This window comes from Mytilus californianus, unplaced genomic scaffold (genome assembly GCF_021869535.1).
Source record: "Mytilus californianus isolate M0D057914Y unplaced genomic scaffold, xbMytCali1.0.p SCAF_2, whole genome shotgun sequence".
Lineage (NCBI taxonomy): Eukaryota > Metazoa > Mollusca > Bivalvia > Mytilida > Mytilidae > Mytilus > Mytilus californianus.
This window is the reverse complement of record NW_026262668.1, coordinates 119,114,652-119,128,371: the sequence shown is the minus strand read 5'-3', so window position 1 is coordinate 119,128,371 and position 13,720 is coordinate 119,114,652. Positions and strand designations below refer to the sequence as shown.

At 31.8% G+C, this 13,720-nt stretch overlaps 1 protein-coding gene across 5 annotated transcripts in view; it reads right to left on the bottom strand.

Annotated features, from left to right (window-relative positions):
• The window catches only part of LOC127730854 (zinc transporter ZIP6-like), a 95,326-nt gene that overhangs the window by 26,513 nt on the left and 55,093 nt on the right, over positions 1 to 13,720 (bottom strand). The window contains exon 4 of one of the 5 annotated variants that reach the window (XM_052239463.1): positions 447 to 616. The exons of the other annotated variants lie outside the window; for them this stretch is intronic. Within the exon in view, the coding sequence (XP_052095423.1) occupies positions 447 to 616 (170 nt within the window). The remainder of the gene's footprint in view (positions 1 to 446; positions 617 to 13,720) is intronic. 5 annotated transcript variants of the gene reach the window in all.

Sequence of the window (13,720 nt, the reverse complement as noted above, 5' to 3'; positions counted from 1 at the left end):
CAAATTAAGAGAGTCACTGTCATTACCTAATCTTAACCTTTGAAGAAATTCTAACTGGTTGACGTTTTGACTGTCTGCAGGCAACAATTTACACACAGAAATTCAACACAAAAGTACAAAGCTTGGTAAATTAAATGTCACAATGTATGTTGCTCTGGTGAGAGAAATAAAGAAAAGCAAAGTAGAGAGCTATATACATACAGCAGATATATATGAAATTTAAACTCAACTTGAGTTCGTTTTTGTTATATATGACGCATGACATTATTTTGAAGCTTGATACATGTATCTAATGGACTAACTTCCCATGGTCCCTACAACTTGCCAAGGGTTCCCTTTTAATCTAGTGTAAGCATGGTAAGAGGCGCATTGACAGACACACTACCATTTTACTCTCCATAACATCAATGTTTGGGGGTATATCAAACACTAACAAATAAACCTACATGAGGAATGAGATGTAACATAGCATCCCCAGAGAGGGCTCCAACAGCTAACGCTACTAAAAACTGCAACAGGTGATTATAGAAGACTTTCTGCATGATAGGAATAACAGTTACACCAAGTAGTCCTACTAAACTGATCACAAGCACTGACAGACAGCTGAATCCCCATACTGAAATACAATTACATTTAGTGTGTTCTAGTCAATTCATTTAACTACATTGTGGACAAAAATAAATTTAAATTGTTTGATGTTGCCTACCGAAGTTGTAGCTTATGATGTTGGCCAAAAAAATTCTCTAACTACCTACCCAACCCTACAAGGCATGGGTAGGCAACACCAAACAAAAAAAAAGTTCAAGAGTGGCCTGGTCAATTCTTATTTATTGGTGTGTAAACAGTTTCACTTTTGAGATATTTAAATTCTTCGCTTTCCCAGTTTATTACTAACAACGACCTGTATCAATTGTTCATAACCTGACAGATACGATCAAGCAACGCGGTTGTATACTTGGATTGGGCGTAAGTAAATCACTTAAATCAGTGTTTATCTCATTCTATTTTCTCCAAATTTAAATTTCGTAATTTGACAAGAGTGCTGTTGTAAATTTTTAGTCTAAGCGGGTAGGCGTAGCGTTTCAGCACAATAACGTTCTGTTTTAGTCTTAAAAATGACGATCTTTTGTGAAAGGTTCTTATTTTTCTATAAATATAATATGATCATCTTGCCACGCTCAGATAAAAAGTAGATATGCAGACTAAAAGTTAAATTCTATGGAATATAGGAAAAAACTTTCACTGCAACTACCAATATTTTCTTAGCTAAAATTTTGTCCAATTTCATATGTAATAATATTCAATTTCACATGCAATAATCTTTATTGTAATATCTATCTAAGGTTGAACTTTGTGCAGAATATTCAAATATTTTGACAGAAAGAAGACTCTTAATTCATTTTTATGATATTTGAATGTACAATGTATAACTGTGCTTGCTGTATTATTTAATCTTTATTATTATAAAGTTACATCATGTACATGTACATCATTCTACATACTACTTACCATGTGTTCTTTCTCATTTTATAATCCATGTATGATGTCATTGCACTAAATTCATTGGATGTTGGATGTGTGCTGATTGATATTTTAGTCTTAGATGCATGATTTTTTTAATTACTTGTTATTGTAAGGATGTACAAATACACTGCCACATCCTGTCTGTGTTTTTGTTGGATGTCTTTCTGCTTTGTATCGATCTGATGAGTTAAGCCCTTTTCAAATGATTTTTATACTTTTTTCTTATGATGTACTGTTATATCACAGGGGGGGGGGGGGGGGTCTGGAGCTAACAAACTAGTTTAACCCCGCTACTTTCTGTATGTGCCTGTCCCAAGTCAGGTGCCTGTAATTTAGTGGTTTTTGTTTGTTGCTATATATCATATATGTTTTTCGTTCATTGTTTTGTACATATGTGATAGGGTCATTTATATATTGAAATTATTTATTTGCAATGTACATATATTTTATTATTTATTATTTTCCATGTCCAGATAATTGTAGTTTAAAATATATGTGGTATTGATTTATTACGAAAGTATGGACATAAACAGTAGATTAATACAGGTGATCAATACTTTATATACATGTTTTTACTATTGTGATGTCATATCGACTGTTTAGTTGTGATGTAAGTCTTGTGATGTCATTTCGTATATCTGTGTGATGTAGATTTGGTACAGGAGTTTCAATGGACGATTATGTCACAAGTGATTAATTCTATTTTCTGATTGGTTAGATTTGACCGAGGGAAATTACAAAATTTTGATATTGTTTGAGAGAAAGCACTGGATCATTTTGTCTTGTGTAACTTTCGGAAATTTATTATATTTCTGTGATTATTTATTAGGAAATGTTCCTGTTGTCTCTAAGAATAAAGGTATTTATATTTGTATTAATAAATACACTTGATGTTCAAAAGATTATAAAATTATACAATCAGATGTCCTGTACCATAGTCATGAAATTGTTAATAGCATTACTTCATTTTAATATTTGTATCTCATTATTTTAGTATAATGTATTGAGTGATTAAATGTTAAATAGCAAACTCTATGAAGTTTCCATACTCAATAATTGACAGTTGTATAAAGTCACCCTTTTTGTGTTACTTTTGTAATTTATAGTAACTGGTATTATATTTGTTTTGAATATAAAATAACTATACATCTAAGACATAGTGTGTATTATGTTATTGTCTTATTACGAAAGGCAGTGAGAATTTGTTCAATTATGTATTTTTCAGATTTAAATGTTGACAGTTGAATTATTGTTACCAGTACGTGTGGTATTATAACCTAAGTCCCACAGACAGGTAATTAAATGTTTTATGTTATAACGTAAACAATGATTAAATAATAATTGATCTTGATTGTGGTATTTAATCAGTGTTTGTATAATGTTTACATTCTTGAAACTTTCACAGTTGATAAACGTATAAATAAAGAAATACTATTTAATAATTATTTCTTTATTTATACGTTTAACAAACTGTGAAAGTTTCAAGAATGTAAACATTATACAAACACTGATTAAATACCACAATCAAGATCAATCATTATTTAATCATTGTTTACGTTATAACATAAAACATTTAATTACCTGTCTATGGGACTTAGGTTATAATACCACACGTACTGGTAACAATAATTCAACTGTCAACATTTAAATCTGAAAAATACATAATTGAACAAATTCTCACTACCTTTCGTAATAAGACAATAACATAATACACACTATGTCTTAGATGTATAGTTATTGTATATTCAAAACAAATATAATACCAGTTACTATAAATTACAAAAAAAACACAAGAAGGGGGACTTTATACAACTGTCAATTATTGAGTATGGAAACTTCATAGAGTTTGCTATTTAACATTTAATCACTCAATACATTATACTAAAATAATGAGATACAAATATCAAAATGAAGTAATGCTATTAACAATTTCATGACTATGGTACAGGACATCTGATTGTATAATTTTATAATCTTTTGAACATCAAGTGTATTTATTAATACAAATATAAATACCTTTATTCTTAGAGACAACAGGAACATTTCCTAATAAATAATCACAGAAATATAATAAATTTCCGAAAGTTACACAAGACAAAATGATCCAGTGCTTTCTCTCAAACAATATCAAAATTTTGTAATTTTCCTCGGTCAAATCTAACCAATCAGAAAACAGAATTAATCCCTTGTGACATAATCGTCCATTGAAACTCCTGTACCAAATCTACATCACACAGATATACGAAATGACATCACAAGACTTACATCACAACTAAACAGTCGATATGACATCACAATAGTAAAAACATGTATATAAAGTATTGATCACCTGTATTAATCTACTGTTTATGTCCATACTTTCGTAATAAATCAATACTACATATATTTTAAACTACAATTATCTGGACATGGAAAATAATAAATAATAAAATATCTGTACATTGCAAATAAATAATTTCAATATATAAATGACCCTATCACACATAAATCATGTAAATCAGGCTGTTAGTTTTCCTCGATTGAATTGTTTTACTTATATGATTTCAGGGATTTTTATAGCTGACTATGCGGTATAGGTTTTGCTCATTGTTGAAGGCCGTTCAGTGACCAATAATTGTTAACTTCTATATCATTTGGGTTCTGGTGGAGAGTTGTCTCATTGGCAATCATACCACATCTTCTTTTTTTATATATATGATTATAATGTTCCATACAACCAATACCAATATTAGTAAAACCATTTTTTTTTCTTTTTCAAGGACTAGAAGTTGATAACAAAATGTTACCTTCCATGAGGTCAATTATATTTTTTTAGACAGGTTGATTTTTTAGGCTTGACCGGACAACAGCAAACAAACTTATTATTATTTTATGCCTCATAACTTACATTTCTGTACTAAAGTGTCCAGATCATATCACCCTATTTCATCTATTGATAAATCAGACAAAAAATGAAAAGAATTTAAGAATTCAAGGGGCCAGATGGAAGGTTTTTATCAATTCATATCTCCTTTTTTCTAAACTTTTTTATGTACCTTCTGGAAGACGGTAGCTACTCGCTGATGTATTCACATGTTGATGAATTCCATTGTGATCCTGTTCATCTGCATGCTCTAAACCCATCAACATGAACAGAAACCCAGGACAAAAGCTAACAAACTGGTTCCTTGTTATACCAGCTTTATATCCATACTCATGTAACAAACTGTCAACATTGTATTTTTCCTGAAAATTTAAAGCCAACATTTTCTCTTTTACAAATGCTTTTATATTGTAAAATTTCAAATTATAATTTTATAAAAATAACTGAGTCATAACAGTGTTGTACAAGTCATAGGCTATTTCTCGAATCATGTCTTTCACCGGAAAATATCGTCAATTTCGCACGCCTTTATGACGTCATTTACCAGATAGAAGGCGAGCCTGTATCCCTGCTCTGTTAAAGTTTCAAGCACTTTCAGAATCGTCATTCTGCAGGGTAGTTTAGAAATAATTTATGTTCCGTAAGTACGTAATCTTAATTCCTCTACCACTTAAGGGAGGGTGACCAACTTATTAGGTTTTAATTTTCCAAATATTTTGTGCAGTATAAGATCAAACTTTTTCACCCTTTCACTCAACATATGTTGGAAGTGACGATGCCTACATTTTAGTCACGTGGTGATGGAAGTCACATGACAGATTCAACTAACTACCGTATCCCGGAACTGGCTTATTAAAAGAAAAGTAAGTCAGAAAATTTGAACCAAGGGGACATTAAGTCTGATGATACAACATGTACAAATATACATTGTCGCCCTTTTTAAATAAAGGACCCAATTTGATTAAATGTACCTTCAGAGAAAGTTAAGGCTTTTAAGTACGCAAGCCTATAAGATTATTTATGATTTATGTAAATAATTTACATATATATCAATTCAAATACCTTCCAGCAAGTTATTTTATAGAGTATTTAAGTTTTCTATCATCATGATCACCAAATATTGCATATAAATTACAAAATGTACTCTTTTATCATTTGCTTTGAAGATTAGAATTGATAAAAGAAGAATTTAATTATTCATATAATATCTGATTATTTTATCACCACATATATAATATATAAATATACATTGTAATATTATAAATGTCTCTTTTAAAATACTATAAGTGTCCAATATTACTACATTTTGAACATTATGTTACACAATGCAAATACTCACTTTAATAGAACTGTCATTTTTTGAAGTAATTTTCAAAGATCTTTTATCTTTATTCCTGGGAGTCTGATCTTCCTCTTCTGAATGTTTGTGCTCATTTTCAAAGTGATTGTGATGATGGTCTTCGCTGTGATCATGATCTTTATCAACATGATCAACTTTAAAACCTAACTGTGTTAACATTCTGTCCAGTCCATCATGTGTCATTAAACCATTTTCATTACCAAAATCTTCAAATAACTTTGAAATAAAATATCCCCTCTTTACAAGTCTCTCATGTTCCGACATGTTACTTGAGTTCTGAGGAATGATCTGTTTCAGTGTTTCTTCGTTTGGTTTGATAGGTTTGGGGATGACTTTATCATGCAATTTATTTTGCTCAGTTTCTTTACAAGTACTTTGTTCAGGTAAAAATGACAGCAAAAATAGTGTTAGCCATACAAAACATAGTTTTGAGGAACACATCTGGAATAAAAAATAACATCATTATTGAAATCCCATTACTGTGTGTTTAAAAAGAAGGATTCCTCAAATATACCACTTAAAACTAGTGAAAATTTATCTTTTTTGACCAATCTTATTATTTTCATTTTTTCCAAAAATATGCTTGTTCCAGGTTTTCCCACCTAGTTATCATCGTCATGTATCATGTGCATTGTTCAATTACCTCTGTGTTCATTTCAAGTCTACAGCGATGTTGGTTAACGCAATGCATATACATGTAAGCTTTAAGCATTGAGTAATTGTGTGTGCTTACCGAACTACTAGACTAATGTTCTAGGGATAAATTAGAATAAATATTTTATCTTTTCAATTTTACACAATGTATGAACATTTTTATGAATACATATTTTTTCATTACCAATATACATAGATATAAAGAATTGAACTAAAATGTAACCATCCCTCTTTTTATGATGCAATGTCAGATAGAAGGCTAATTTGCTTGATTTTGCTACATCTTCTACATTTTGTAACGGTTACCCTTAATGTTTTGAGTCTCATTTCCAATATTCTTCTTACATGGTTTTTCCAGGAGAAATCAATAAGCAATAATAATTATTTAAATCCAATTTCTTTCGCCGTGGATGGATTTTCAAGATACATGTAATGTTATTTAAAGTGAAAAGATGTATATTTTTCGCAGAATTTTTCATACAAGACATAGTTCACAACTTTTTAGTTGACCGTATATCTTGAAGAATTAAAGATAATGTTTTTCAATATTCTACTGCAGTTCAATGAATTCTAAATGCATAAAAAATCTAATCCAAAATCAATATACATGTATCACCCAATTACCACTACTATGCCTGTACTGGTTGCATTCCCATTATCGTGCACATAAGCAAGCATGGTGTGCATTTCTTCATCAAAGGTGAAAAAATACTTAAATAAATACCACAATTATATACATGTAATTATAAATGTTTTTCTATGTTGTGATATTATACTATTGTTTCAGAAAAGGGAGGTTTGGTACCATGAAAACGTTTAATCCCGCTGCAAATGTTTGCACCTGTCCTAAGTCAGGAATCTGATATACAGTAGTTGTCGTCTGTTAATGTAGTTCATACGTGTTTCTCGTTTCTCGTTTTTATATAGATTAGACCGTTGGTTTCCCCGTTTGAATGGTTTTACACTAGTAACTTTTTGGGGCCCTTTATAGCTTGCTGTTCGGTGTGAGCCAATGCTCCGTGTTGAAGGCCGTACCTTGACCTACAATGGTTTCCTTTTATAAATTATTACTAGGATGGAGAGTTGTCTCATTGGCACTCATACCACATCTTCCTATATCTATACACTAAAAGTTGGAAGGCATCGCATTCTATCTTTTTATTAGTGGGCAGAGTAAGCTGGCCTTAATTTAACGGAATTTAACTTCTTTTCATTTTGGCGAAAGATGGCAGGACTTTATTCAGCAGGATTAAACTCGGGGGAGGGGGGGGGGGGAGTTGGTAAATATGAGTTGGAGGAGAAAATAAAATGTGGGACGAGTCAGCCGAAAGTTAGGGGTTCGGGTTGATCTGAGGCGATTTGGTGCAGAGGCAAGTTTGTCTTGTATTCCAGGTATCTTCTTCTTCTTTAGGCTTTCAGTAGTCCTTCAATTATCTGAGGATTATTTACTGTTTTCAGCAGCTTGGCCTTTACTAGTCCATTGTATATATTCATTTTGGTATTTACAAGAATACTAACATGATCCAAAATGAATTTGGAGTGCAAACGTTTTAAATTGTGATTAAAAGTAATGATGCAATGTAGTATAACCAGTTTGTTTATGTTGTTGATTGTGTGCAATAACCTGCAAATTGCAAAAAAAAAAAAAAAACATAAAATAGCAATGAATGTTGTTTTCCACATCACTTTTCACCAAAAATGAATCTTCCATGCTTAAAATATTATTTCGAATAAAATGTATATGCAAATGTACAGCGTGCGTCAATAATTTATTCTACAGAAGTCAACTATCACACTGTTGACATTGAGAAGATATCACTTGATTTGCAATAATTAAAACATTTCATGTGTGCCATTGACTTTTATTTTATGAATATAAATTTATGTAAACTGCAAAATACCAGTAATTGTAATTTGACTTTATTTGAAAGAAGGGTATTCTGCATGAAGCAATGTTAAAACCTGATGTTGAAGCGGTTCCTTTGACTTTGTTTATTAACATTAAATTCTGTACTGGAACTGTACTTGCTGCAAACTTACAACCTTCCCGTTTTGTTTCCTATATCGTAAACTTACCGTAAATTTCGGTCCGTGTGCAAACTTTTCCATGTGAAGACAACAATGGCTGCTTCACCTTTCAGAAGTTTTCTTCGTCAGAATTCGCCAATCGCTAAAATGATCGGTATATTCCGTACTGTATTATTGATTTTCGTTTAGACTTCAAACATATATTCATATATGTGTGTACTTCATTCATGTTTAAACTTTTTCTTTTCTTTGTATGGATAGTTGACTATTGTCTTATTTTTTGGTATGCTCTTTGTGAGCCCATTTGATGGAAATAAAACATCTTCATACGATTGATTGTGAATTTCTTTAATCATTAATATAGTTGCTTTACGTCAAGTGGAAAATATGTCATGCATGTTCAAAAGAAAAATTTTAAAGTGACCTTTTTCATAGTATAAAATGAGAATTAGGATATATAAAACTTTTCCTAGAAAAATAAGTGCCAGACATATTTTACTAGCTATGGACTTATTTTCCTATGACAATTTATCAGGGGACTTATATTCCTAGTAAACTTATGGTCATGGACTTGATTACCTAGGAAGAAATGTCTGGCGGACAAATTTTACTACCGGACTGAATATACTGTTACAGAAGGAGGGGTTTAGCACAGGTATTTGTTTAGATTTTTCAAATTTTTAAATGAGCCCATTTAATTGAAATAAAACATCTTCATACGATTGATTGTTAGTTGCTTTACGTCAAGTGGCAAATATTTCATGCATGTTCAGGACGAATGAGGGGTTTAGCACAGGTACTTGTTTCTGAAACTTTTTACATAATGATACCTTATTATTAATGTGTTAGTAGGAGTTTCTTGGTTTATGGTGTAACTGTACAGGTATTGATATGTTTAACATGTTTAAAAGCTTCAATGTAACTGTATAGAATCAGAGTATCATATGTGAATTTTTTCTCCGAGACAAGACCTTAATAGTGCCTGGTTTATTTTCTTTTGATTTAGATGACAAGTTGACCGTCCTCATTAATAAAAAAAGAAGATAATTCACTTATAGTTAGTTATAGGGAGAATCTTTTTTGACGCATTTTTATATTGATTTTTCAAATTAAGGAATATCAGCACCAGTACTGTAAGAGTTGCCGACGTCAGTTGGTGATTTGACTATTTATAATGTTTTGTTATGTGTATCATTTTAAAAAATATTCTGCAATAGTTTAACTTGCTTATTTTTTCAATAAAAAAGAATAAAATAAACCGTGACTGGGGCAAAAAAGAAAATAAGGAAAAGGGTGGGGTCAATTTCCCAAGCGCCTGTGCTGGGTTGAAACTGGTTTCTAGTGAGTAGAGTAGTACGACCCTAACAAAATGCAAAGTTTTTGTAGTAAGGTGATAACCCTTCTCCGACTAAGTTTTTCAAGGACAACTATTGCCATTATATTTCTTGGTCACCTTTCCGCAATCAACACCTAAGATAGGAATATTAAAATCACATTCACGCGGCAATTTGCATCAAATGTCTACTTCTATATACCAAGGACGTATATTAGTTATACGTTCTTGCTTCTGACTAAAAGTCTAGTAGACCGAATTAACATAAGAATGGCTTGTTTTTTTAATTGTTTGGCCGGATGTACTATGATATAAAGATTAATTTATTTTCGAGCATGGTAGTTACATGAACTTGTTTTGTCTTCTCTCTGTTGTTCTTTAGCAATAACTTCCACCATTATAGATCTCATATTATCTTCAGTTCTCTTTATCATATTTCTATTTTCCTTTTAAGTTTTTTGAAGTTATGTGTTAGGGATTTGCAGATCTATCATTGGTGTGCTAAATTATAGACGAGTTATATTTACAAGAACCGCTTTATATGGATTGTTCGAGGGAATGGCCCGTTTCAAGAAGCATATTGCATCGCTTTCGTTCAATTTCGTTTTTAATAGTAATAGCTAAATTTCTATATTTAATCAGGCATTCTTTTACTCAATGTTGTTTCAGTTAACATTATTTCAGTAATCACAGAATTGTTAATGAATCGTTTCTTGGTTATATGTCTATAGAGACATTAATCTTTTTTATTTACTTCAATTTTAGATGTTAAAAGACGCAGACCCGGCAGAAGACACCTATTGGTTTAAGTTTTTTTTTTTTTTGCTTTAAATAGTTAAATAGCAGAATCATGATTGATATTTACAGTTGTTTTATCATTAAAGTCAATAATTTCTTACAAAACCTCATCGAAAGTAAGTTCTCTCATGAATATCATTGCAGGCTCATGAATATCATTGAGGGCTGGCCTCATGAATATTAAAGCCGGCTGCTATCGCCGGATAGCTTCACACTAGTGCACACGATGTATAGTGGCAAGTAGATGGAATTCTTTTCAGATCAGCTATGTTTTGTTTGTCGTAAATGATGATTATGTTACTTACCATGCATGTCGCCAAATCAAATTTTAAATAAAAATTAAGTCAAAACATGTGACAACTTTACGACAGATATTCTCCATCGAATGGTAAGTAACATTATCATCATTTACGACAGACAAAACATTACTCATCTGAAAAGTGCAACATCTACTTTCCCTTATACATCATGTACTGTGTTACAACCCTCGATAAAGCCGACGGAGAAAGGCATTACTCGACTAACAAAAGCGAGATGGTCGAGTGGTCTAGGGCGCTGGAAAGTGCAGGCGGAGTTGCTACGCTGAGGGAAGAACAACAATTTGCTAATGCAAATTCGCATTGTCGGGCTAGATTTGAGACGAATTATATATATTAATGGGGCTCAGTACCCCCTTCTTTTAATATGAGGTACTACCAAACAAAGGTTGTGGAAGGCTGTTCACTCTATCTGTGTATTATATTGTTCGGGGGGAAGGAATGCCTGAATGTTAATGTTTTAACATAATTTATGAGGCAAGAATTGTGTAGCGCGTCTTCTAGCTACTGATGATGTAGTATGCAGCTCTAGCGTTTGTATCGCTACGAGGTTATGGTTTACTTTTACAAATTGTGACTTGGATGGAGAGTTGTCTCATTGGCATTCATACCACATTTTCTTATATCTATTAGTCTTTACATCATCACCTCTGTACATGTGGTCCTCCTGTTTTCTATGTGTGTGTTCTAATTTATGGTTTTATGAATTGTTACACCTAACGATATAGCTTTTTAGCCGAGTCAAGTTATGTACATTGCTGTATATTGATGTCATAACATGTGATAAATGGTTAGTAGAAGTTTCCATTTTCTGGGAGGGAGAAGTGCAGAAAGTTAAACGAAGGTATGGGTATGCAAAGCAAGATGATCTCTTGGTAGACACTAGCTACCACTGAGAAAAATATTTTTTTGAATAAATAGGAAAATAGGGATAACGCAAGTCAGAGGAAGAATGCATTCCTTAGTAGGTTGTTAACACGGATTGTAATATCTCTTGTGTGGTAGAAGGTCAATGGAAGGACGTTTAAACAAAACTTCTAAATTATCAAGTTGATGATAATCTAATTGACCAGACTGACATTCCTCCGGCTAATAAACATTCTATAAACGATGTTTTGCTTATTCATGAGCCTAGAGGAGACAATTTACGCAATTAAAATTTAAGAAAAGGGTTTTAATAATATTCCAGCTGAAGTATAACATCACAGAAATTATCTCATTACTTTTTTAATATAGTACCAGAAGTAAAGAATTACATTGTCACATACTCTATACATAAGTCCAACATGTTATGTTAGATGTCAGGGATCCTCTTTCTTAAAGAGGAATAGTTATTGCCTCAGCATCATGAAAGTTGTATTGCACAACTCTTAATGGCCGACTTTCAGAATGGGTAGATGATAATAATCTGCTAGTAGGTGAAAAGAATTGTTTTTGTAAGGATAAGTTGGAGCACTGTTGACCATATTGCATCTCTTACAGATATAATAGAAGTACAAAACAAATTGAGCAACCTATTGTGCCTTCGTTGACTTTAGAAAAGTGTATGGCACTATAGAAAGATCTAAGCTGTGGTACTAACATTGTTACATTAGACGTAATAGATAGAATGTGTTCTGCAATTGGATCTAGTTATAATCGTATTATATGTTCTATGAGAGTAAATCAACTCAAAACTAACTGTTTACTGTCAATTGTGGTTTTAACATGACTGCCCATGATCACCAACTTATTCAATCTAATATATATATACATATATATATATAAGTGCCTATAAATAGCAGCACATGACATACAAATCTATGGGAGTGTGGATTAATCAGTACAGAGATTAATTCAATTACACAAATAAAATTATAGATTGCCTAACAATGTAATTTTAACACACTATCACACTATTCAGAATGGGTAGATGATAATAATCTGCTAGTAGGTGAAAAGAATTGTTTTTGTAAGGATAAGTTGGAGCACTGTTGACCATATTGCATCTCTTACAGATATAATAGAAGTACAAAACAAATTGAGCAACCTATTGTGCCTTCGTTGACTTTAGAAAAGTGTATGGCACTATAGAAAGATCTAAGCTGTGGTGAAATCGGATGTAGATGATAAGAAACTTTTGCAGCTCAATGTATATGATACACTTGAATTTAGCTGCCTTGAAAATAATACATAATTTGGATGAAGTTTAAGATTTTTACAAAATTGGTAGTTGAAGTTAGCAACGTCCATTGGCCAATATTACAGGATAAAAAGGACGATGCTGTGTACTAAATTATTCTTTATCTTTCCTGTATCTTTTCTCATCTTTTTCGTTAAGACCATCAGGTTCTAAAGTGTGGAGTTGGTGGATCCAAAAATTTTCTCTTCTCCTTCTCGCCGTGGTGTCCCACTCGACTCGATGTTGACTTCTATGATTTGGAAAGTAACATTATCAAAAGAATGTTTCGTTGAACATTAATTGTCGAAATCCGGATATGGTGTACAAAAACCTTTGCACCTTTTGTTTGCGGTATATCATTTTTTCCGCAAGTTTATTGTTTTCTGTTTAGTATTAAATTTTTAATTTTCAAATTTCGCTAGACTAACTAGCTTTATCAAGCGTGCATCTATCCAGGTGAAATCGGATGTAGATGATAAGAAACTTTTGCAGCTCAATGTATATGTTGCACTTGAATTTAGCTGCCTTGAAAATAATACATAATTTGGATGAAGTTCAAGATTTTTACAAAATTGGTAGTTTATATATATATATATATAGATTGCCTAACAATGTAATTTTAACACACTATTTAGTATGTAAATATAAGAATGTTTAAAATATTTACAAAATGATGAAAATA